Source organism: Nomascus leucogenys, chromosome 7b (assembly GCF_006542625.1).
Source record: "Nomascus leucogenys isolate Asia chromosome 7b, Asia_NLE_v1, whole genome shotgun sequence".
Classification (NCBI taxonomy): Eukaryota; Metazoa; Chordata; class Mammalia; order Primates; family Hylobatidae; genus Nomascus; species Nomascus leucogenys.
Window position 1 is genome coordinate 90,237 of NC_044387.1, and position 24,664 is coordinate 114,900.

At 56.7% G+C, this 24,664-nt stretch overlaps 1 protein-coding gene and 1 non-coding gene across 6 annotated transcripts in view; one reads left to right on the forward strand and one right to left on the reverse strand.

Moving 5' to 3' along the window:
* The window catches only part of SHANK3 (SH3 and multiple ankyrin repeat domains 3), a 56,396-nt gene extending 32,491 nt beyond the window's left edge, over nucleotides 1-23,905 (reverse strand). For all 5 annotated transcript variants that reach the window (XM_030815239.1, XM_030815241.1, XM_030815240.1 and 2 more), the window contains exons 1-12: nucleotides 23,597-23,905; nucleotides 23,050-23,253; nucleotides 21,465-21,536; nucleotides 19,522-19,630; nucleotides 19,295-19,446; nucleotides 19,025-19,192; nucleotides 18,784-18,900; nucleotides 17,583-17,660; nucleotides 15,283-15,349; nucleotides 5,943-6,216; nucleotides 2,937-3,130; nucleotides 1,872-1,985 (exon numbers count right to left, since the gene is read on the reverse strand). In XM_030815239.1, the coding sequence (XP_030671099.1) occupies nucleotides 1,872-1,985; nucleotides 2,937-3,130; nucleotides 5,943-6,216; nucleotides 15,283-15,349; nucleotides 17,583-17,660; nucleotides 18,784-18,900; nucleotides 19,025-19,192; nucleotides 19,295-19,446; nucleotides 19,522-19,630; nucleotides 21,465-21,536; nucleotides 23,050-23,253; nucleotides 23,597-23,884 (1,837 nt within the window). In that variant the 5' untranslated portion in view covers nucleotides 23,885-23,905. The remainder of the gene's footprint in view (nucleotides 1-1,871; nucleotides 1,986-2,936; nucleotides 3,131-5,942; nucleotides 6,217-15,282; nucleotides 15,350-17,582; nucleotides 17,661-18,783; nucleotides 18,901-19,024; nucleotides 19,193-19,294; nucleotides 19,447-19,521; nucleotides 19,631-21,464; nucleotides 21,537-23,049; nucleotides 23,254-23,596) is intronic.
* LOC115836239 lies at nucleotides 9,932-10,035 on the forward strand. The gene has a single exon (XR_004031203.1). It is a non-coding gene; the product is annotated as a U6 spliceosomal RNA (small nuclear RNA).
* Nucleotides 23,906-24,664: the final 759 nt, after the last annotated feature.

The following is a 24,664-nucleotide window of genomic DNA, read 5'->3' on the forward strand; positions in this document are numbered from 1 at the left end:
CTTGACTCCATGGCCACCTGACCACCCTTGTGGTCCCCACGCCAGCCTTGCCCCTCACCCCATGCAGGCGTTTCACTCACATAGAACTTGCTGCCTATGCTGCAAACAAGGCTTTGCCCCTCAGGACCGTGTGACCCCCTAGAAATGGAATAATAACAAGTGGCCCCACCTCTCGGGACTGCTGGGATGAGTCAACGACTTCTACGTGTAGAAGTGCTAAAACTGTGCCAGGCACTCAGAGCAGGCCGTGCTGACACACACAGCTGTAGAGCGCCACACAGATGCTGCACACACGGCTGTCCCCTCAGCCCCATCCGCTGACCACCTAGAGGACCCAGCTCAGACAATGCCTCTGCTTTGAGGCCCTCTCTGACTCCTTCAGGCCAGCCCAGGGAGCTCCCACGCTCACACGGCCCCCGTCACAGCCACTGCTCCCACAAGGCTTCCCGCTGAGCCTCCGTGATCCCGGCTCCCAGCACAGGGCCCAGCACATGACAAACACCTAAAAAACATTTGCTGCTCTCCAATTCTGACTCCAGCCTAAACCTCCCTCCCTCCCTGTCAGCTTCAGACTTAGGTCCAAATGCCCCTCACTCCACACAGTCCTCAGACCAGAACCTTCCTCACCACCACGTGGGGGAGCTCAAGACCCACTCCCGTCACAGGTGTGGATCCCCCCTACCTCTCCTTCCCCTCCCCTCTGGTCTGAACCAGGGCCCAAACCTCTGAAACCATTTCCCATCTGGACCCTGCCCTATCCACCCTCCACGGGCTGAGAACAGGGGGCCAAGTCCTTTCCACACTTTAAGCCAGCAGGAGAGCCGTCAGAGCAAGGCAGAACAAGGCCAAGGAAGGAAGAAAGGGCACCTGCCCAGGAAAGGGTCAGTGGCCAAGCTCCTGCCTCCCTGGGCCTCTGCTGAGCTCAGCACAGGGCAGGGGTCCAGGCCATACAGGGGTGGAGTCGCTGGGAAATTCTCATCCCAGAGATGGGGACACGGTAACCCCAGGCCTGAGCCCTTCACATGCAGAGGGAGGGTGCATGCACCCTTGATCCGGACACACCACCGACGACCCCCAGCGACCATCGCTCAGGAGAGGTTTGCTTGGCCCACCAGCTCTCCAGGACAGAAGCACATGCGTGGATCTGGGGGCCTCCCGGGACCCCTGAGGGTTCCTTGCAAGGGCACCCCCAAGACATGCACCCAGCTGCAGCCCGGGGGCCCCCAAAGGACCAGATGATCAGCAGGGCTGGACAGCAGCCACTCACCAACCCCAGGAACTGCAGCCTTCACCTTCACATCCTCCCTGCAGGCTGAGGACCCGCCCACCCTCACCTGCTGCCCTCAGACCATCCCTGCCCCAGGGCACTCGCCAGGGCACCTCCAGGCCCAACTGGCCTCATTTCCTCTTGGCTGCTCCGGGCCTCCCTGCTCTGCCCACTTGGACAATCTGTCCACTTTGGAAAAACGCCTCTTTTCTCACACTGACCTCCTTACATGTCTGCCAGCTACGCAGGAATCATGCGTTCCACACACCTGGTGTTTCTGAAGGACTGTGCTGGTGGGGTGCAAGTCACTGGGAGTCATTGTGGGACCACACAGACAGAGGCCCTGTCACACACGTCTTATGTGTCTCCACTGCACGTGAAGTGTCAGGTTACATACACGCATGTTCCCCAGTACATGCAGAGTATGTGCACACGTGTCTGTGTCACGTACACAAGTTTGCGTCTACTTTAAGTGTTTGTTTGAGTTTACCTCTAGTCTTTTCTCTATGAATATCCATGTGGATTTAGCACCAAGAGAGACCAAAGGGAAACTGGAAGGGGTGGTCCCCTTGGGAGCTGCCGGGGGAGCCGTGGGGTCACTCACCAGGCCGTGTGTCATGCTGCCTCATCTGCACTTCCTCCACGCAGTCGGCCGGGAACCAGCCCGTGCGGCCTTTCACGGTTCCCTCCCAGAAACCGCCCTCCCCAATGCTGAGCACTGGAGGAAGAAGCCAGACAGGCCGTCAGTGGGGAGCAGAGCTGGGCGCCTACCCCACCTCAGGAGCAGGTTCTGCCCACCCACCCCCTGCCCTTTCCCTCCTTCCCTCCCCACTTTCTCCCAGCTTTTTCCCTGGGAAGATTTTGGGATCCACGCAGAAGAGAGAAAGGAACAGATGGGCTCGGCACAGGGTGGGCATGTGGGGGACAGAGAGACACACAGATGGACACTCTCGGGGAGGGGCGCAGGCAGGGGCAGGGGCCACACTCCTGCTGCTGCCCTCCCCCCCACCCCCAGCTGACCATGCTCCCCCATCCTGGCTCTGTCACCCACCCAGGGGTCACTGCCAAGAGCTCGGGGTCATCGTGCTGTGGCCAGTGGGTGAGGCCACGTGATGCACCAGCTGGGCTGTTTCCACCTCAGCCCGCCCTGAGGCTAGGAGCCCAGTGATGGCTCCGAGACCCCCATAATGAGAGGGGTTTGTCATGGCACGCGATCCCCCCAGAACACAGGAAGCCCCAGTGACAGAAGCCTGCATAACACAAACACCCACATGACGGTCACAGACACCCCACGACGGCAAGGGTCCCCCACATCGCAGGGGCCTCCAATGGAGAAGCTGCAGAAGTGCCACGGGAACCCCGCAATGCAAGGAAGCTCTGTAATGGGACGGGGTCCTTCAGGCAGAGACCCCCGGAGACACAGAAACACCCATGGCGAGAAAGGAGCCTCCGTGGTGACACCAGGGAGCCCGTTACGACAGAGCCCCGGAGGGACCCGCACGGCAGGAACCTTCCCCAGGCAGAGCCCTTCACTGTGACACCAGGGATCCCACAAGGGCCCAGGGCCGCCCCGGCAGAGGAGACCCCAGAGCCATTGCCCCGGCCCGGCCAGCACCGCGCGCGGCGCCGCCCCCTCCCCGCACCGGGCCCGCCCCCCCGCGCCCCTCACCCTTCACGGCCTCGCCGCGGTGCAGCGGGATCTCGCCTTCACCCTGCGGGCTGTGCGCCTTCACGGCGATGAACTTGCGGCCGGGGACGGCGCTGTAAAGTTTCCGCTTCGGGCCCCGGGGCGGCGGTGCGGGGGGCGCAGGGGGCGCGGGGCCGAGGCCGGGCGCGGGGCCGGGGCCGCCGGGCCCGCTCGGGCTGTAGACGAACACGTAGGTGACGGACGCGATGCCGGGGGGCAGCGGGCACGCGAAGCCGGCGCCCGGGGCCTCCATGGCGCGCGGCCCGGCCCCGCCGCCGGCCTCACCGCAGCCGCCGCCGCAGCGCCCGCCGCCCGCCGCCCGCCGCCCGCCTGCCCGCCGGGGGCCCGGCCCGGGGCCGCTCCATGGGCCGTGCCGCCGCGCCCGGCCCGCTCCCGCCAGCGCACGAGCCGCGCCCGCTCAGGGCTCCGGGGCCGCGGGGCTGCGCTCCTGGGCGCGCCAGGCTCGCTCCATGCCGCGGCCGCCCCGCGCCCCGCCTCCTCCATGGCCGGGCTCCTCCCTCTGCGGGCGGTGGCGGCGGCCCTCGCGCCCTCCGTCCCGCCCTCCCCTCGCCGCCGACCCCTGGGAGGGGGAGTTCGGACGCGGACGCGGGACGGTGGTCAGGGCAGCCTAGTGGGAGCGGGGGATGGGGCGGGGGCTTCGGGCACCAGCAAAGCCGCCTGGAGCCGGTGAACGGGAGGGAGGGGCGCCCCCCACCCCTCCAGGTCCAGGGCCCGGATCGCTGGGTGCCCAGTCCCCCTCTAGGCCTGTGTCCCCTCGTCCTGGACACCGGCCCCTGCCCACACCCACTGTGTGATGCCCACCTTCCCCAGACCACTCCCAGACTGGGGTAGAGCCTGAGCTCTCGCTCCTCCACTGTGGCTCTGCTCAGAAGCCTGCACTGGCTCCCTAGTACCCAGGCAGGCCGGAGCCACACGCTCTTCCAAGAGCCAGGCTCCCTGGGGCTTGGCAATTTGCTACGCTCTAGTCACACAGGGGCACCTTTCCTTCCCCTCCTGTGGGCTGTCCATCACGCTGTTGCCAACACCTGAACTACTCTAAAATCCTGACCCCTGGGCCAGCTGTTAAGTGACGGGCTCTCAGCCCAAACTCGCCCCGCCGTGCCCCGTGTGATACTGGGGGGCTGCTGGGGGGTCGGGTCCCGGCTCCGGCTCAGCCGACAGAGGGCGCTGCGGAGCCGCCGCCGCCTGAGACCCGCGCGGTGCAGGGCCCAGCCTCGCCTCCCCCAGAGGTGACCTCTCTCCTCGGGGCACCGAACTTCCTCAGCCCCTCCCGAGAGCTGCAGACCCTCGTCCACTCACCAGGGCAGCCCCATAAGGGGATCACTGCCCACCTAACTGCTTAGCCCCGGCCCTCAGCTGTCAACCTCCTGAGACCCACCACCTCGGACGCACCAGGCACCTAATAAATGTTTGCGAAGAAGGAAAAACCAGAATTCTGCCATCCCCACAGAGCAGGTGAGCTGGAGCCCCTCACACAGCAGGTCCTACTTTTGTGTCTGCTGAAGGGATGAATGAACACATACAAAAAATGAATGCAGGGAGGAGCCTGTGGCAACATGTGCCTCCAACTTCTGCGGGATGGAAACATCGGGAACGCAGAACGTGTTCTTTCAGCCACTGGGCCGCCCAGCCCTTAGAAAATCCGCGGGTCCATAATAAAGCTTCAGGGGAGAATTGAGATTTAGGGCAGTGCAGCCAGCCTTGCGAGTCCAACAAATCCAGGCACAGAGGCAGACACGGAGACATCGCTGAGACCAGGCTGCAGAGCAGAGGCAGCAGCACAGGAAGGGGTGCCTTCGACAGGCCCCGCTGCACCCTGAGCCCTCTGCTGAACACCCAGGCTTAGAAAGTTGGGGACTGGGTCTACCTGGGGCCCAGTGAAGCTGATCCCTAGCTCTGTGACCCTGGACCCGTCACAGGCCCCACCTGAGTACCAGGACGCTCATCTGTAACATGTATTAATAGAGCATGAACATGTACATCGTCAAGGTTAAAGGAGCTAGTATACACATGCCATTCAGCCCAACAGCGGGCATGGACTGACAGAACTGTAAAGGCCGGCGGCCATCCTGACAACAACATACTGTTTATGTAACTCTTTCACTCAACAATGTCTGCCAAACACCCTCCTCAGTGCCTGGCTCTGATGAAACTAGGAAACGACAAAGACGGTGCCTGCCTTCAAGGCACAGGGAGGGCAGGTGCTTTCACCGGCAGTTGCCAGACTCTGCCAGGTGATCCCTCACCTGCCCAGGGCTGCTGGAAGATTCCCAAAGACAATGACTAGCGTAGGACTATTCCCACTTACTGATGAGAATCCCAGGCACAAAGTGGCTGAGAGCCAGTGCCCACCTCAGCACCCAATGCGCAGCCCATAGAGGCCAGTGGGCTCCAGTCCAGGCATCCCTGCCTCAGGGACCCAGGCCTCAGGGTGAGGGTAAAGAATAGAAGCCACAGAGTCCTGTAGGTGCGCCAGGGCTGGGGGAAACCATGAGTATACCCTGGGGGCAGGGCTGGGGGAAACCATGAGTATACCCTGGGGCAGGGCTGGGGGAAACCATGAGTATACCCTGGGGCAGGGCTGGGGCTTACCTGTAGGTTTTGAGACCTACTGGAGTGGCAACTCCATCCCTGACCCCCTTACCACAGGCCACCGACCCTGACTCTGCCCAGCCACGCCTGACACTGCAGCGTGTTTTCTAAATCACAGGTAGGGACACACCCTCTCCACCTAACACACTCCCTCAGCTGCCCACTGTCCTCATGGCAAGCCCAGCTCCAACCAGACATCAGCGTGAATGTGCCTGTCCCCATCTTGAGATGCCTTCTTCCCTTCCCCAACCAGGAAGCCCTAACCCATCACTACACAGGTGCTAGGCACCACCAGGCCTCTCTCTGCCTCCTCCTGGCTCAGGTCCCGGCACCCCACCCTCCCAACCCCTCCAGGGCCTCCCAGCCCCCTCCTACCTGATCTTGCTCTGGCTGCCCCTGCCTGCTAAAGGGCCACCGATGTTGCTCTCCTGGTCAGCATCCCGGTCACGATCTTTCTCCTCTTGCAGCCGCTGGAGCAGCAGCTGGTGGGGGAGGCTTCTCAGCGAGGGTCCAGGAGAAGCTGCTGGCTGTGCCTCCCCCTTCAGGTTGATATCGCTGGCTGAGCGCTGCAGAGGCCGAGGGGATGCCAAGCCACTGGGGCCAGCCAGTCGCCGCCGCTTCGCATAGCTGGGGGTTTCCCTGAATGGTACTGGGGTAAGGGGGCATAGGTAAGACTCTGAACAGCCAGCTGGGTGACCAACTTGTCCAGTTTGCCCAGGCTTTCCAGATGTTAAAACTAAATCCTATGTTCCAGGAACTGCCTTGGTTCCAGGCAAACCAAAAGAGTTGGCCACCCTACGAATGAAGCTCCCATTACGGGGCCACATCCCAGTCAAACTGCCTCTCACCCTAGCTTCAGAGGTAGAAGCCGGCTTCTCCTCTCAGCCAAATGAGGCCTTGAGGATGCTCAGATATGCTCGAAGAACTGCAGCTCACAAGCTTCAGGAGGGACAAAACAGGCTACAAGTGACGAATCTCACCAGACTACTGCTGAACAGGACCATTTGCAGTTAACTATAACCAGGGAATAGCCGGGCACGGTGGTTCACGCCTGTAATCCCAGCACTTTGGGAGGCCGAGGCGGGCGGATCACGAGGTCAGGAGATGGAGACCATCCTGGCTAACACGGTGAAACCCCATCTCTACTAAAAATACAAAAAATTAGCCGGGCGAGATGGCGGGCGCCTGTAGTCCCAGCTACTCGGGAGGCTGAGGCAGAAGAATGGCGTGAACCCCAGGGGGCGGAGCCTGCAGTGAGCCGAGATCGCGCCACTGCACTCCAGCCTGGGCGACAGCGAGACTCTGTCTCAAAAAACAAAAACAAAAAACTATAACCAGGGAAACTATAAAAGACATTCTAGACCAGGGATCAGCAAACCTTTTCTGGAAAGAATTGGACAGTAACTACTTAAGGCTTTGCAAGCTATATAGTCTGTGTTGCAGTGACTCAACTCTGCCACCGCAGCACGAAAACCACCACAAACAACATATAAACAAATAGGTGTGTTTGTGTTCCAACTGAATTTTACTTAAAAAGCAGATAGTGATTAAAAAGTATGATCCAACTATATGCTACTTACAAAATAATCACTTTAAATCCAAAGACACAAATAGTTTCAAAGTGAAAGCATAAAAAAAGCAATCTAATGTAAATAGTAACCAAAAGAGAGCTGGGTGGTTATATTAACATCATACAAAATAAACTTTAAGATAAAAACTGTAACAAGAGACAGAGAAGGACATTATCTGTTGATTAACAATTATTAACATATACACACGGAACAACAGAACATCAAAATATGATACAAACAACACAATTTCAGAGAGAAATAGACAGTTCCACAATAATAGTAAGAGACTTTAATACCTTACTTTCAATAATGGGTAGAACATCTGGAGAGATCAATAAGGACACAGAAGACTTAAACCAATTAGACTTAACGATACACACAGAACATGCCACCCCCAACAACAGCACAATACATTCAAGAATTCTTCTCGAGTACACATGGAACATTCTCCCAGACAGACAGTATGTGTGGCCGCAAAACAAGTCTCAATAAAGTTTTAAAAGACTGAAATCATACAAAGTATCTTTTTCAATCACAACGAAACAAACTAGAAATCGAGAAGTGAAAGAAAACTGGAAAATTCACAAATATGTGGAAATTAAACACCATACTCCTAAACAACCAATGTGTCAAAAAAGAAACCAGGCTCAAAAAAGAAATGGTGGCTCACGCCTGTAATCCCAGCACTTTGGGAGGTCAAGGCAGGAGGATCGCTTGAAGCCAGGAGTTTGAGACCAGCCTGGACAACACAGTGACGCCCCCATCTCTATAAAAAACAGAAAAAGCCAAGTGTGGTGCTGCACCCTGTAGTTCCAGCTACTCAGGAAGCTGAGGTGGGAGGATGGCTTGAGACCAGGAGGTTGAGGCTGCAGTGAGCCAAGATCAAGCCAGGGCACTCCAGCCTGGGCCATAGAGTGAAATCCCATCTCTAAAAAAGAAAGAAAGAAAGAAAAGAAATCATAAGGAAAATTAGGAAACACTTTAAGACAAACAAGAACAAAAATACAACATATGGAGCAAAAGCAGTACTTAAAGGGAAACTTAACGCTGTAAACACTTACTTTTAAAAAGGAAAACAATCTCAAATCAGTAACCTAATTATACATCTTAAGAAACAAGAGAAGGCCAGGTACAGTGGCTCATGCCTATAATCCTAGCACTTTGGGAGGCCGAGGCAGGCAGATCAACTGAGGTCGGGAGTTCGAAACCAGCCTGACCAACATGGAAAACCCTGTCTCTACTAATAATACAAAAATTGGCCGGGTGTGGTGGTGCATGCCTATAATCCCAGCTACTCAGGAGGCTGAGGCATGAGAATTGCTTGAACCCGGGAGGTGGAGGTGGCAGTGAGCCAAGATTGCGCCATTGCACTCCAGCCTGGGCACCAAGAGTGAAACTCCATCTCAAGAAAAAAAAAAAAAAGAAACAAGAGAAGGCAAGGCTCAGTGGCTCACGCCTGTAATCCCAGCACTTTGGGAGGCCAAAGCGGGAGCATCACTTGAGCCCAGGAGCTCAAGACCAGCCTAGCAACATAGTGAGACCTTGTCTGTATGAATGAACCAATAAAAGAAAAGAAAAGAAAAGAGGCCGGGCGCGGTGGCTCATGCCTGTAATCCCAGCACTTGGGAGGCCGAGACGGGCAGATCACCTGAGGTCGGGAGTTCAAGACCAACCTGACCAACATGGAGAAACTCTGCCTCTAAAAATTACAAAATTAGCCAGGCATGGTGGCGGGTGCCTGTAATCCCAGCTACTTGGGAGGCTGAGGCAGGAGAATCACTTGAACCCAGCTGGCAGAGGTTGCGGTGAGCTGAGATCGCACCGTTGCACTCCAGCCTGGGCAACAAGAGCAAAACTCCATCTCCAAAAAAAAGAAAAAAAAAAAGAGAAGAAAAGAAGAAACTAGAGAAAGAAGAGCAAACAAAAGAAAGAGGAAGGAAGCAAGGGAGGGAGGGAGGGAGGGACTAGAGAAAGAAGACCAAAAACAAACAAACAAACAAACAAGAGAAAGAAAAGCAAACCAAACTAGCAAAAGAAAGAAAAGCTAGCAGAAGGAAGGAAACATAAGATTAAAGCAGAGATAAACAAAATAGAAAAACAGTGGAGAATCAAGGAAATAAAAGGTTGTTTCTTTGACAATATCAACACAATTGACAAACCTTTAGCTAGATTGACTAGTAAGGAGAGAAGATGGACAGAAGTAACTAAAATCACAAATGAAATTTGGGGACTTACTACCAGTGTTACAGAAGTTAAAAAGGAATATAATACTTTGAACAATTATATGCCAACAAATAGAAAAGCTAGATGAGGTAGACAAATTTCTAGAAAAACACAAATTACCAAAACTGACTCAAGAAGAAACAGAAAATTTAAACAGACCTATAACAAGCAAAGAGATTGAATCCTTAACCACAAGCCTCCCAACGAAGAAAAGTCCACCACCAGATGGCATCACTGGTGCACTCTACTAGAAATTTAAAGAATTGACACAAATTCTCAAACTCTTCCAAAAAACAGAAGAGGAGGGAACACTCCCTCATTTCATGAGGCCAGTATTACCCTGATACCAAAGCCAGATAAGGGCATTACAGGAAAAGAAATCTACAGACCAGTGTAATCAATATAATACATCACATTAATAGAACAAAGGGGGAAAAAATATGATCAATTGATGCATAAAAAGCATCTGCCATAATCCAACACTCTTTCATTATAAAAACACTCAGGAAACTAGTAATAGAGGCAAGTAACTTCCTCAACATAATAAAGGAAATTTATTAAAAATCCGAAGTGCTTGCTTCAGCAGCACATATACTAAAATTGGAATGATTCAGAGATTAGCATGTCCCTTGCACAAGGATGACATGCAAATTAATGAAGCATTCCATATTTAAAAAACAAAAAACAAACAAACAAACACACATAGATAGCACCATACACAATGGTGAAAGACTGAATGCTTTCCCCCTAAGATCAGGAATAAGGCAAAGATGGCTGCTTTTACTACTGGTATTCAACACTGTACTGAAAGTTCTAGACAGGCAAAAATAAAAATTAAAAAAAAGGCACCCAAATTGGGAAGGAAGAAGTAAAACTATCTCTATTTGCAGATGGCATGATCCTATATATAGAAAATCCCAAAGAATACACCAAAAGAGCTACTAGAGCTAATAAACAAATTCAGCAAAGTTGTAGGGCACAAGATCAGCACACAAAAATCACTTGTTTTTATACACCAGCAATGAACAATCCAAAAAGGAAATTAAGAAAATAATTCCATTTATAATAGCATCCAAAAGAAGAAAATAATCAAGAATAAGTTTAACCAAGGAAGTAAAAAAATCTATATACTGAAAATGACAAAACACTGCTTAGAGATGACCTAAATAAATAAAACGACATCCCATGTTCATTAATTGGAAGACAATGGTGTTAAAATGTTAATGTCACCCAGAGTGATTGACAGATTCAATACAAAATTCCAATGTCCCTTTTTGCACAATAGAAAAGCAATGTTCAAATCTATATGGAATTGCAAGGGGCCCTGATTAGCCAAAACAATAACAAATAAGAACAAAGTTGAAGCACTCAAACCTCCTGATTTCAAAAGTTACTACACGCCGGGTGCAGTGGCTAATGCCTGTAATCCCAACACTTTGGGAGACAGAGGTGGGTGGATCACCTGAGGTCAAGAGTTCGAGACCAGCCTGGCCAACATGGTAAAACCCCATCTCTACTAATAATACAAAAATTAGCTGGACATGGTGGCACACACCTGTAATCCCAGCTACTTTGGAGGCTGAGGCAGGAGAATTGCTTGAACCTGGGAGGCGGAGGTTGCAGTGAGCTGAGATTGTGCCATTGCACTCCAGCCTGGCTGACAAGAGCAAAACTCCATCTCCAAAAAAATAAAAATAAAAAGTTACTACAAAGCTGCAGTAATCAAAACCATGTGGTACTGGCATAAGAATATACATGTAGACCACTGGGATAGAATTGAGAGTCCAAATAAACCCACATATCTAGGATCAATTCATTTTCAACAAGGGTGCCAAGACCATTCAATGGGAAAAGAATAGTCTCTTCAACAAATGGTCCTGGACAATTGGATATTCATATGCAAAATAATGAAGATGGCTCCCTACCTCACACCATAAACAAAAGTTAAAACTTAAAATGGATCAGTGACCTAAATATAAGAGTGAAAACCGTAAAATTCTTAGAAGAAAACCTACAGGATAAACCCTAGTGACCTATGACACCAAAAGCATGAACAAAAGAAAAAATAGATACCTTGAACTTTATCAAAATTAAAAATTCTTGTACATCAAAGGACATTATCAAAAAAGTGACAAAGATCCCCCGTTCTACAGAGAAAATATTTACAAATCACATATTCCATACAAGTTTAGTATTCAGAATATATATAACTTTACAACAACAACAAAAATAAATGACCCAATTTAAAAATGGACAAAGGACTTGACTTTTCTCCAGAGAAGATATACAAATGCCCAATAAGCACATGAAAAGATGTGAAACATCATTAGTCACTAGGGAAATACAAGTCAAAACCACAATGAAATACCATTTCACACTTACTAGGATGGCTACAGTCAAAAAAAAAAAGATAGTAACAACTGTTGGTGAAGATGTGAAGAAATTGGAAGCCTCATACATCACTGGTGGGAATGCAAAATGGTGGAAAACAGTTTGGCAATTCCTCAAGAAGTTAAACATAGAATTATCATATGATTCCAAAATTCCATTCCTAGGTATATACCTAAGAGATTGAAAATAGGTATTCAAACAAGTACATGTACACACACGTTGATAGCAGCAATATTCAAAACAGTCAAAAGGTAGAAACCCACATATCCATTAACAGATGAATGCATAAACAAAATGTCATTTATACCAACAGTGAAATATTATTCAGCCATAAGAAGGAATGAAGCAGTGATATATCCTACAAGGTGAAGCTCAAAAACATGTTGAGTAAAAGCAGCCAGACACTAAGTGTCACATATGATTCCATTGGCGTGTTATCAATAGGTAAATCTATAGTCCACAGAGACGAAAGTGTGTTAATGGCTGACAGAGTTGGAGGGAGAGGGTAATTGATGCAGAATTATTGCTTAATGTGTCCAGGGTCTTCTTTTGTGGTGATGAAAATGTTTTGGAATTCAATAGAATTGGCTGCACAACAATGAATATACAGAATGCCACTGAATCATTCTGGCCTAGAAGTGGTCACCTCTGCTTCCTTGCCTGTGTCATGTCGGGCCACTCTTTGGGTCCACATTGTCTCTTACCCTCTCTCAGGCACACACTCCCAGGCACAGGTGTGTTCTCATGGGCATGACAGCACCCTTGAGAAGCATCTCCCCAAGGTACTCATCAAAAGCGCGGTGGGATGCCAATTCCACACCCAGGCCAGGGACCCCACCCAAGGCCTGTCGGTCTAGAGGGGGCAAGCAGGGCTGTCAAGAGGCAGCAAGTTATCCTGTTGCCTGAAGGGTTACACAGGTCCCAGTCTACCAGACCCCACCAAGTGGCACCTTCCCACCAGAGAAGGCGGCACCTCCTTCCAGTTCCTCTTCCATGTACAGGCCCCACTCTGGGACCCCAGTGGGGACGGGATGTAACAAGTCAGGACTGTCATGTCCTTGGAGCAAATGTGTACGGAGGGCATGAGAGTGACAAAGGCAGACCCTGAATCAATCAGGTCTGAATTAACCCCCTCTGTGCCTCAGTTTCCTTCTCTGTAAAACAGTCTAATCACTCCTTGGGGGGTTGTTGAGAGGGCAAATTGAGATAAGGGGCTTGTATTAAATCCTGACAAATATGCTGCCTGTACTGAGGGAAATCTGACGGTGTCACGCTAGTGTCTGTGTGTGACACCTGAGCAGGTAAGCGTGTTGTTGGCCCGTGGAGCCGACGACCACGTCAGGATGAACTGACACAGGTGCCTGCTCCTTACCACTGAGTGACGTGCGTCTAACCCCAACCAAGCAAGCACACCTGGGTTGGATGGCCAGTAAGTCGCAACCATGGTGACTCCAAGATCCCTGGGGTATCTGTCCACAGCACATAGATGAGGGGCAGATGGGACCTTCCCGCCCTCCCTCCAAGCAACTAGACCAAGGCCACCAGCAAGAGTCCAGTCCCACCCAGGATCAAATGCCACAGGAGGCCACAGGGGGAAGGGGATGCAAATGACCGTAACAGACCATGTTTCACTTAAGAGAAACTGAGGCGCAGAGGTCCTAGACAGCTTTCCCACGGTTAGACAATGACAGGCAGAAGAGGAGGCCCCAGCTGGGCGCGGTGGCTCACGCCTGTAATCCCAGCACTTTGGGAGGCTGAGGCGGGTGGATCACGAGGTCAGGAGATCAAGACCATCCTGGCTAACATGGTGAAGCCCCATCTCTACTAAAAATACAGAAAATTAGCTGGGCGTGATGGTGGGCACCTGTAATCCCAGGTACTCGGGAGGCTGAGGCAGGAGAATGGTGAGAACCCGGGAGGCGGGGCTTGCAGTGAGCCGAGATCGTGCCACTGCACTCCAGCCTGGGCGACACAGGCAGACTCCATTTCAAAAAAAAAAAAAAAAAAAAAAGAGGAGGAGGCCCCACACATGCACAAACCAGGGCCCTCCAACACTAAGGGCCACCTCCAAAACACCAGCCCAAACCAGAAGTAACTATCTGTAGCCCTTATGCAAACCCAAACCTTACCACAGTTCTCCCCTGACCTGACCCTGGACTCCGATCCTGCCCATCCCACTCGCCCAGTTACTTCCTCAACACACACTTCCCTGCAGCGGCCTTGAGAGCAGCTGTGGCACTCACTGAGGGTCTGCCACAGCCTCAGATGGTTCAACTGACACAACCTGGGGTGGAGGGGCTCATAACCAAGCCTTACAGGGGAATGTTCAGGGGGAGCTCTACAGAAGGGGGGCCCTTAAACATGAAACCGACCTTAATCTTAACCCCAGTCCGAAATTCAACTCCAGCCCTGCCCATAACCTCACATTAGAACCAAGTGAGAGTCCAACCCTAACATCTGCTCCAAACGTTTGCTGCCCACGGTCACTTCAAATTAAAACAAAAACAAAAAGTGGGGATGCCCACAAGTAAACACTCATGGCAGGAAGGGGGTCCTGGGAGTCCGTATTCCAGAGAGAGGCACAGGCAGAAAAGCCCGGACCACCCAGGACATGGAGGGATCAGCAAGGGAGCTCCTGTGCGCCAGGTGGCCTGAAGGGGCCTTAACAGGATGGTCCCAGCCTGGCACCACACCCACCAGAGACCTCCCAGAGGCTCGGGTGTCCTGGCTGAGGCCACGTGTGTGTCTCCTGGTTTTCCTTCCAGGACCGTGAGTCACGCACACACCAGGCTTTCCTCTACCCGCAGGCAGCAGGGGGCTCAGAGCTCCCTGCCCTGAGGGTGGCTGTGGCACTATTCCCAGCCCCCTTCTGCCTTCCCATCACTGGTTTGTTTTCCTGATGTGCCGTTTATGTGATCTTTTCATGCTGAGCTTGCTACGGACCACCTGGACTCATGCTTGCTCCAGGGTGAAGTGGGGCCCACCACCCCCGTGTCTCCTGCTGGCTCTTCCTAGGATTTAACGGGAAATAGGGACTCGGACCCTAACTTCAACCCCACTCTCAACCTACACTTCCCCCTAAGCTGAATGCTAGCCCCGGCCCACAGCCCAAACCTCACCACGCTCTTCTCCCAGACCAAAAACAACATTCACTCAACACAGGCCCTGTGGCCCGTTCCTCATGCCCGCAGTGGCCACTCAGAGACCACTGGCCACACAGTGTAGATGTGGGGTGTGGGGCCCCTTTGTTATGTCACCACTGACCCTCACGTCTGCTGGGCCCCAGAAAACCACACGAATCTACATTCAACAGGGCTGCCCAGGTGGGCAGAACTCACCCACACGAATCTACATTCAACAGGGCCGCCCAGGTGGGCAGAACTCACCCACACGAATCTACATTCAACAGGGCCGCCCAGGTGGGCAGAACTCACCCACACGAATCTACATTCAACAGGGCCGCCCAGGTGGGCAGAACTCACCTACACGAATCTACATTCAACAGGGCTGCCCAGGTGGGCAGAACTCACCGACATCCGAGTCTTTGTGGGTCTTGATGACCTCTGCAAGCTCAAAGTTCCCTGCGATGATGGCCACCTGAGGGAGAGGGGAGGTCAAGGCGTGGAGGAGCAGGGAGGGGGCTGAGCAGCACCAGCTTTGCCTCCCCAGCCAGCCCCAGCGGCTCCTTCTCGAGTTCCTGTGTGGAGTCTTCCTTGGTTGGGGGCCCCGGAGACCCCAGCCCATTCCTCTTCTCTACTGACACACACTCCTGTCTATAACTGGGATGCCACAGGCACACCCCATAACTGGAGTGACCCGCCCTCCGTCTGCCTGGGACTGAGGGGCTACCTGGACAGGAGAAGTTCAGAGCTAAAACCAGCCGTCCCAAGCCAACAGGCACGCTGCTCTGTCCCACCATGCAGCCATGTTTCCCATCTCAGCCAAGGCCCCGCCGCTGCCCAAGCTGCCAAGCTCACCCTCCCCTTCCTGTGACCCTGCACCCAGTCATCCAACAGGCCCTGGTGTATCTGCTTCCCAATGTGCCCAAACCCATCTGGCAGCCCACTGCTGCCTCCACCTTCTATGACCACATAACCTCAGCAGCCTGACCACCCTTCCCACATCTCACTCCTACTAAAAACGGAGGAGTTCTGGCTCCGTTCCTGGTCCGAAAACCCCCATGATATTCCCGACTCCCCAGCAAACTCCAAGTCACAGAGACTATGTCCACCTGGTCATCAGTGCCAACCAACCTGGCCAGAGAAAGGGCCCGGAAACCTCCTGAGTTACATCAGCGGCTGGGATCACACTCCTCTCCACCACCCCCCTCTCCACCACCCCCCTCTCCACCACCCCCTCTCCACCAACCCCTCGGCACCACCCCCCTCTCCGCCACTCCCCTCTCCACCAACCCCTCGGCACCACCCCCCTCTCCACCACCCCCTCTCCACCACCCCCCTCACCACCCCCTCTCCACCACCCCCTCTCACCACCCCTCCCCACCCCCTCTCCACACCCCTCTCCACCACCCCCCTCTCCACCACCCCCCTCTCCACCACCCCCCTCTCCACCACCCCCCTCTGCACCACCCCCCTCTGCACCAACCCCCTCTCCGCCACTCCCCTCTCCGCCACCCCCCTCTCCGCCACCCCCCTCTGCACCACCCCCTCTGCACCACCCCCTCTCCACCACCCCCCTCTGCACCACCCCTCTGCACCACCCCTCTGCACCACCCCCTCTCCACCACCCCCTCTGCACCACCCCCCTCTCCACCACCCCCTCTCCACACCCCCTCTCCACACCCCCTCCACCCCCCTCTGCACCACCCCCCTCCACCACCCCCCTCTCCACCACCCCCTCTCCACCACCCCCTCTCCACCACCCCCTCTCACCACCCCCTCTCCACCACCCCCCTCTGCACCACCCCCTCTCCACCAACTCCTCTCCACCACCCCCTCTCCACCACTCCCCTCTCCATCACCCCCCTCTGCACCACCCCCTCTCCACCAACCCCTCTGCACCACCCCCCTCTCCACCACCCCCCTCTCCACCAACCCCCTCTCCGCCACTCCCCTCTCCACCACCCCCCTCTCCACCACTCCCCTCTCCACCACCCCCTCTCCACCACTCCCCTCTCCACCACCCCCCTCCACCACCCCCCATCCGCCACCCCCCTCTCCACCACACACCTCTCCACCCCCCCCACCACCCCCCTCTCCACCACACCCCTCTGCACCACCGCCCTCTCCACCACCTCTCCTCTCCACCAACCCCCCTCTCCACCACACCCCCTCTCCTCCACCCCACTCTCCACCACACCCCTCTCCACACCCCCTCTCCACCACCTCCCCTCTCCACCACCCCCCTCCACCACACCCCTCTCCACACCCCTCTCCACCACACCCTCTGCACCACCCCCCTCTCCACCACCCCTCTCCACCACACCCCTCTCACCACCCCCTCTCCACCACCCCCTCTCCACCACCCCCCTCTCCACCTCCTCTCCAGTTTGGCTTCTGCACTCCTGCTGGTCTCTCGAGGTGGGGGGGTCAGACCCATACCTGTCACCCCAATCTCATGCTCCCCATCCCCCTGCCCCAGAGCCCTGCTGACCCTCCTCTCTCCCTGGTGGTGGGACGAAGGGAACATCAACACCAAACACCCCTCAGGTGCTGGGCTCATCCCCCCACACCTCCCGTGGGCAGTCCTGGGGGAGGTGCTCCCTTAGGGCCTTCCAGGGAAGAATCAAGGTTCAGAGAAGTCAAGTCACATGGACACAGAGACAGACACCTCTGGGGCAGCCTTGAGCTCCTGTAAACCACCGGTGTACCTGGAAGGCTGTCTGGCTGTTGTAGTTGCGGACATCCCTGTTAGCTCCACGGAAGAGCAGGACACGAGCACAGCTCTCCTGTTGCAGGGAAGAGGGAATCACAGCTGGGTGGCTGGAGAGACCATCCGAGCACAACAGCACATGCGCACACAGGAACGCACACATGGTGTGCGCAGGGCACAGGCTCACACACATGGACTCACACCTATTTGTTCCATGTACACCTGAGTTGCACAGGGACAAGCAAGTAGGTAAACACACACAGGTCTCACCTGGCCCAGAGGGCCTGGACGTACCCAATTCATACCTGGTTATTCAGAACACACGTGCACACATGTGAAGCCCATGTCTGTTCAGAGAACAAATGTGCACACATAGGCCTATGAGGCTGTGCTGCAGCCACAACTCACTGCGGGACACAGAGCACATATATATACCATGACACACAGGCAGGGATGCACGTACACAATCACTGTACAGGGTCACCTGTGTGCACACACATGTACACCCCCAGAACTGGCAAGTATATCCACACTCACTGGTGCACGCACGCAATCACTCTACAGGGTCACCTGTGTGCACACACACACACACATGTACACCCCCAGAACAGGCAAGTATATCCACACTCACTGGTGCACGCACGCGATCACCGTACAGGGTCACCTGTGTGCACACACATGTACACCCCCAGAACAGGCAAGTATAACCACACTCACTGGTGCACGCACTCAATCACTCTACAGGGTCACCTGTGTGCACACACACACACGTACACCCCCAGAACAGGCAAGTATATCCACACTCGCTGGTGCACGCACGCAATCACTCTACAGGGTCACCTGTGTGCACACACACACACACATGTACACCCCCAGAACTGGCAAGTATATCCACACTCGCTGGTGCACGCACGCGATCACCGTACAGGGTCACCTGTGTGCACACACATGTACACCCCAGAACAGGCAAGTATATCCACACTCACTGGTGCACGCACGCGATCACTCTACAGGGTCACCTGTGTGCACACACACACACACATGTACACCCCCAGAACAGGCAAGTATATCCACACTCACTGGTGCACGCACGCGATCACCGTACAGGGTCACCTGTGTGCACACACATGTACACCCCCAGAACAGGCAAGTATATCCACACTCGCTGGTGCAGGCATGTGCAGCACACACAGTCGCACCTGGTTGTAGAGGGCACAGATGTGCAGGGCTGTGTTCCCTGAGGCGTTCTGGGCCCCCATGTCTGCCCCATAGAACAGCAGGTGCTCCAGGTGTTGCACATGCCCAAAGCGGCAGGCCTGGGGGAAGAGCAAGGTGCTGCAGGGTCCCTGGGCAGAGGCCAGGCCCCCACCCCTACAGACAGAGCCAGGACCCCCCACCCAGCACACAGAGGCCGGGACCCCACCTCAGCTCCCTGCACACCTGGTGGATCTCCTGCCAGCCATTCTCATCGGTGGTCCCCAGCTGAGCGTGGTCGTGGAGAAGCAGCTCACAGCAGAGGGCATCCCCACCCCCCAGGGCGCTGTGGTAGAGGGGTGTCAACCCGCGGCTGTCCTTGTAGTCAGGTGAAGCCCCCAGGTCCAGCAGGGTCTGAGGGTGAGCAGTCTCAGTATCCACACCAGGCCCAGCTGCCCCCAGCCCCATCACTGGAGAGATGAGAGCCCCTCCAGGCCAGGCCCCGCCCTCACTGACCGTCAGTGCTGCCGCATTCCGCTGGCGTGTGGCACAGTGCACGGCGGTGAGCCCATCACGAGTGCGGAAGTCCAGGTGGGCACCGCCATTCTTCAGCACCTTTAGCAGGTCCGTGGCGTTGTCCAGCTGGGCTGCGAGGCTCAGGGGGCATTCTGGGTTCACAGACAGATAAGGGTCAGGCTCCCAGCCATGCAAAGGCCACGCCCCTCCCCTACTCTGCTCCTCACCTCCTGAGTCGGGGTCATGGAAGTTGGGGTCCAGCCCCTTGTCCAGCAGGCGGGCCACCTTGTCTGTGCTATGCAGCTGGACATAGTCCATGAACTTCTTCAGGTTCGCCTGGAACACCGGCCATCCGTCAGCCTGGCACCAAGGCCTCCATCACCTGAACATCACCCGCCTTCCTCCGGCAAGCCTCAGGCCACCTTCAGGCATCCCCCGCCACATCCCTACCAGTCTGACCTGTCACCTGACATCACAATTGTCACCCACAGTCCTGCACTCCCACCACAGCCCCAGTTCCCACTCGGGTGGGCCCATGCACGGCCCAAAGCCCTTCCTTGCGCCCTGATAGCCAAACCAGTCACGACTGTCAGCTTGCACCCAAGCAGCCCCTCACCAAGGCCACGTCACCCTGGTCGGGCCCCAAGCAAGTCCCCCACTCCAGGCTCAGTCACTGCCCTGGCTGCATCTCTCCAGCCCTGCTGCCCCAACCTGCCTGGCCTAGAAGAGCCCGAGGTCCACCCAGGCAGGAACCAGCCCCACAGCAGCCCTGAATCCTCAGCACCCTGAGACAACCGGCTCCTTCTTCGGCCCATCTTCCTCTCCAGCTCACCCCACCACAGTCCCCCACCCCAGGGACCCTTCCTGTGACATGACTTTGATGGCCTTGTACTCATTCACCCAGTTTATTCACTCGCCCCACAAGACCTCACTTCCCCAGCCGGCACTACGGACACACACACACAAGGCAAGGTGCCCTGGCCAAAGGCCGGGGCCCTTCCATAAACACCCAATGTACATCAGAAATAGGGGAGGGTGCCATAGGGACCCCTGCCTTGGGAGGCAACCTCCTCAGGAGGGCCAGGCAGTGAAAGAGGAGGCAGTGCTCACCACCAGGGGAGAGGGAAAGGCCAGCTGGAGCCCAGGTAGAAACACGGGGCTATAAGAAGTTTAGGCTCATCCTAAAACAAAGGAGACCTACTGCGGAGTGAGTCACTCATGTCTTGTTGGTCACTGAAGAGAGATCTGGAGCGAGGGGTGGCCATGGGGGAGGAACCCAGGCTGACAAGGTCAAGTGAGGGCCAGTGGCAGGAGAGGGGACCTTTCCACAGTGGACTCTGCCCAGCCACAGTGCCAAGGCTGTTGACCACCGCCTGCCCTGGGGCAGCAGAAAAGTCTGGCACAGAAGCCTGAGGCTCCAATGTCACTGATGGGACCATTAGGGCACAGGGGTGACAGTTCTGACCCCTCTCCTGGGCTCCAGAGACCACCCATAAAGTATCCAGCAAGCAAGTGCTCGCTGGACCGTGAGCTGGGGGTGGAAGCCCCTGGGGGGCGGCTGTGGCACCCACCCTGCCCCTCTGACATTCAGCGGTAAATAGTAAGGTAAAGAGAAATAGTAAGGTGCCCCCCTCAAGAACATTTGGGGTCAGGCCCAGTTGGGGGTGGCACCCGGCAGTAAAGACACCTCACAGGCATGCCTGGGCACAGGGCCTGGAACCAGACAGATCTGGGTTCAGCCCCAGCTTCACTGTCTACACAGTCGGGCACTCTGTGTCCCCATCTGTGAAACAAGGTTATAATAGTTCCTCTGGAAGAGGGTTAATGAGAGGTCTAATTACAAATGCCCAGCACTGGCTGACCACTCAATGCTTGTCCATTCCCTCCCCACCCAGCTTCTCACAGGACACTGCAGCCCCTAAGCCAGGGGGGTCAGCAAGAGTCTGATCTAACTGGAACACATCACCGTACCACCTGACCCCAACCATGGGGCCGGGAATCTATGCCCAGCCCTCCAGCCACACCCAGTACAGGCTCTGGGCCCCTGATGATGGGGAAATAGACTGAGCTGAAGCTGGGGGACTGTGGTCAGCCCCAAGCTGGGGTGAGGGACAGCAGCCACAGGGAGGCAGGAGGGAACCTCAGGAGCCCCCTCCCCGTGATCCTTTACCTTTGTGTGAAGCTTTGCAAACTGCTTATCATCGATGAGGTTCTGGGCATAAACTCGCCGCTTGTATCGAAACTGCTCAGATAAAGAAAAGGAAGAGAAAATGCCCCCACCCCAGCTGAGCAAGGGAGTCCATGCACAAACCCCGTCCCGCTCATGCTGGCCACACCGCACCCCTCACTCCCCTCCTGCACACACCATCAGTTACACTACCACAGTGGACAGAGCTAACAGCTGCCATGCACCCACCACACTCAGGCATGATGCAGCGCGATGGAAGGCACGTGCCTAGCTGCCCGCAGCCCGCACTGTCCCGTCGCCTTCCCATCCCCAGGATTCTCGGCAAAATCCCACTCCTCTCTGAAGGCCTGATTCCAGGCTTACCATCCTAGACATCCCCTCCACTCTCCAGGTAGAACTGACCCCACTTTCCTGTGCCACCACAGAGGCCCGCCCAACTGTGAGCTCAGCTCACAAAATCTTTATTCAATGCCCACTGCAGTTGGGCACCCCCCTCCACCCTGCCAAACTACAAGACCTTCCACAGGACTGACCCCGTCTGTCTCCCCATGCCTCGCAAGGCACTCAATACATCTTCACACCATGCATGGGTGAGCAAAGGAGGGGACTTAGTTGGCCTTCACAAGACTTCACAGCTGGAGAAAGGAACAAACGTGCACACAGATAGCCCTGCTCACACCACACACCCCTCTGGCACTCACTCCTGCTCACACTCCTCCCTGGAGAACAATGCTCAGCGTCCACACCACCCATGCTGCTCAATGCACACACTGTTCAAACTACACACACCACACACTCTGTGTGGCACACAGCCCACACTGCACACACTACACTGCTCACTGTATGTTGCACATCCTGCTTACCACAATCACACCACTTACGCGGTACTCACTGCCCCACACTGCAATGCTATACACTGCTCACTGCATGCGCTGTACACACTCACTGCACACTAATTACACACTGCACACCACTCACTGCACACACTGCATGTGCTCACTGCATACTTTGTGCCCACTCACTACACATGCTCATGGCACACAGCACACACCACTCGCACTGTACATGCTGTGCGCACTGCCCACTCACTGCACACACTGCCTGCTCACTACACATGCTCACTGCACACACTGTGCCCACTTCTCGCACACACTGTGCCCACTCCTCGCACACACTGTGCCCACTCCTCGCACACACTGCATACTGCTCACCCTGCCCACTCCTCGCACACACTGTGCCCACTCCTCGCACACACTGTGCCCACTCCTCGCACACACTGCATACTGCTCACACTGTACATCCTTACTGCTCACCCTGCCCACTCACTGCACACACCGTGCCCACTCGCCGCACACACTGTGCCCACTCGCCGCACACACCGTGCCTACTCATTGTACACACTCTACACGCTCACTGCACTCTGCACACAGCACCACACACACACACAGCCTCCACCCTCACCTCTCCCACTTGTGCTCCCCACTGCCGTGCCCTTCACTGGTCCCGCCACGGAGCTTGGTGGTCCACCCTGCGCGCTCCTCAGCTCACCCCCGCGCCGGCCACTTACCTCCAGGTAGGGCAGGGGCGTGTCCAGGTTGGGCGGGTAATCCTGCAGGAGCCGCTCCTCATCCAGGAACTTGCCGGCGCGGCCCCGGGAGGGCGGCTGGAAAAGCCCATAGTTGAGCGCGTCCTGGAGGCTGTGGTTGAGGGCGCAGAGCACGCGCTGCTTGGCGGCCCACACGGGCGCGGCCGGGTCCAGGCGCAGGCACTTCTGCAGCGGAGCGGGCTCGTGAGTTCAGGTCCGGGGAGCGCGGACCCGCCCCGCCGGCGCCATGCGGGGTGCCGAGCCCCGGGCCCCCGCCGAAGGAGTCCGGGGCTCGGGAGCCGGCGCCGGGGACCCCGCGCCTCCGCGAACCGCGGTCGAAGCCCCGCCCCAGGGGCCGGGCTTCCCGGGGCCCCGCCCTGGCGATGGGGAGGGTCCCGGCGGAGGCGGCGGGGGAGGGGTGAGTAGCCGTGGGCCGGGGGTCCCAGGCGCTGGGCGCGCCCGGCGGGGGTGGGGGAATCCCGGGCGGGGAGCGCAGGGGCACGGCCGGGCCCAGGGCGGCGGGGCTCACCGTCTGCTGCAGGTCCGGGATGCCGACGCGCACGACCACGGCGCTGGCCCCGGGGCCGTCCATCCCCGCGCCGGGGCCCGGGCCGGGGCCGCTCGCGCCGGGGAACGGAGCGCCCGGGGACTCCGCGCGGCGCCCCGGCCCCCCCTTCCCCCCCGCCGGAGCCCCGGCGGCCGCGCTGCGCGGGAGGGGGCCGGGGGGGGCCGGGGCCGGGGCCGGCGCGGGGGACAGCGGCTCCGGGGGCTCCGCAGGGGCGGCGGCGGCGGCGGCGGCGGCGCGGCTCAGCTGCATCGGCCCCGGCTCAGCTCGGCGCCTGCCTTCCCCGGGGGCGGGGGCGGCGGGGGGAGGGGGCCTGAGACGGGAGGGAAGCGGGGGTGGCGAGGGGGCTGCGCCGGAGGCGGGGGCCGGAGGGCTCAGGGCCAGTGTGGGGGGGTTACTTGCGGGGTCCCAGGTGGGGGTGGGAGGTGTGTGCGGAGGGCGGGGGCCAAGCCACGGGGCGGGGGGCCTGGGGGCTGTGGCGGGGTGGGGGGGAGTCCTAGGCCTCGGCGGGGGGGCAGTGGCTGAGCGGCGAGGGCCGCGCCGCCTTTCCGCAGCGGGCGGGCACCCGCGGACCACCGGGGAGGGTGCGGCGGAGGAAGGGGTCCCGGAGCTGGGGTGGGGGCCGCGTTGGGGCGCGAAGACCGAGGTAGGGCGAGAAGGAGAAAGAAAAACAATTAATTTCCGGAGGTGGCGGCTTCTCCCCCCAACTCCACCGACCCCCAGCTTCAGGCCTGGAGGAGATGGCGGGGACCACCCCTGCCCCAGGCCTGGGGGTCGGACCACGGGGACCTCCAGACCGGGGAGGGTCCGGGGCCCTTCCCACCGCCTTGGCGAGAGGCCTTCCGAATTAACCCTTTCGACCACGCCCTGCCGTGTTCAGCGCGGCTCCCCCACGCCAGCCTAGTTTGGGGAGTTTGCTCCGGACTTCCCCCCCAAGGACCCCTGGCCGGTCCGGATCCAACGCCTGTCGCCCCCTCCCCGTCACCTTAGCGACGACGGGATGGGGGCGCGACCTACGGGGAAGGGCCTAGG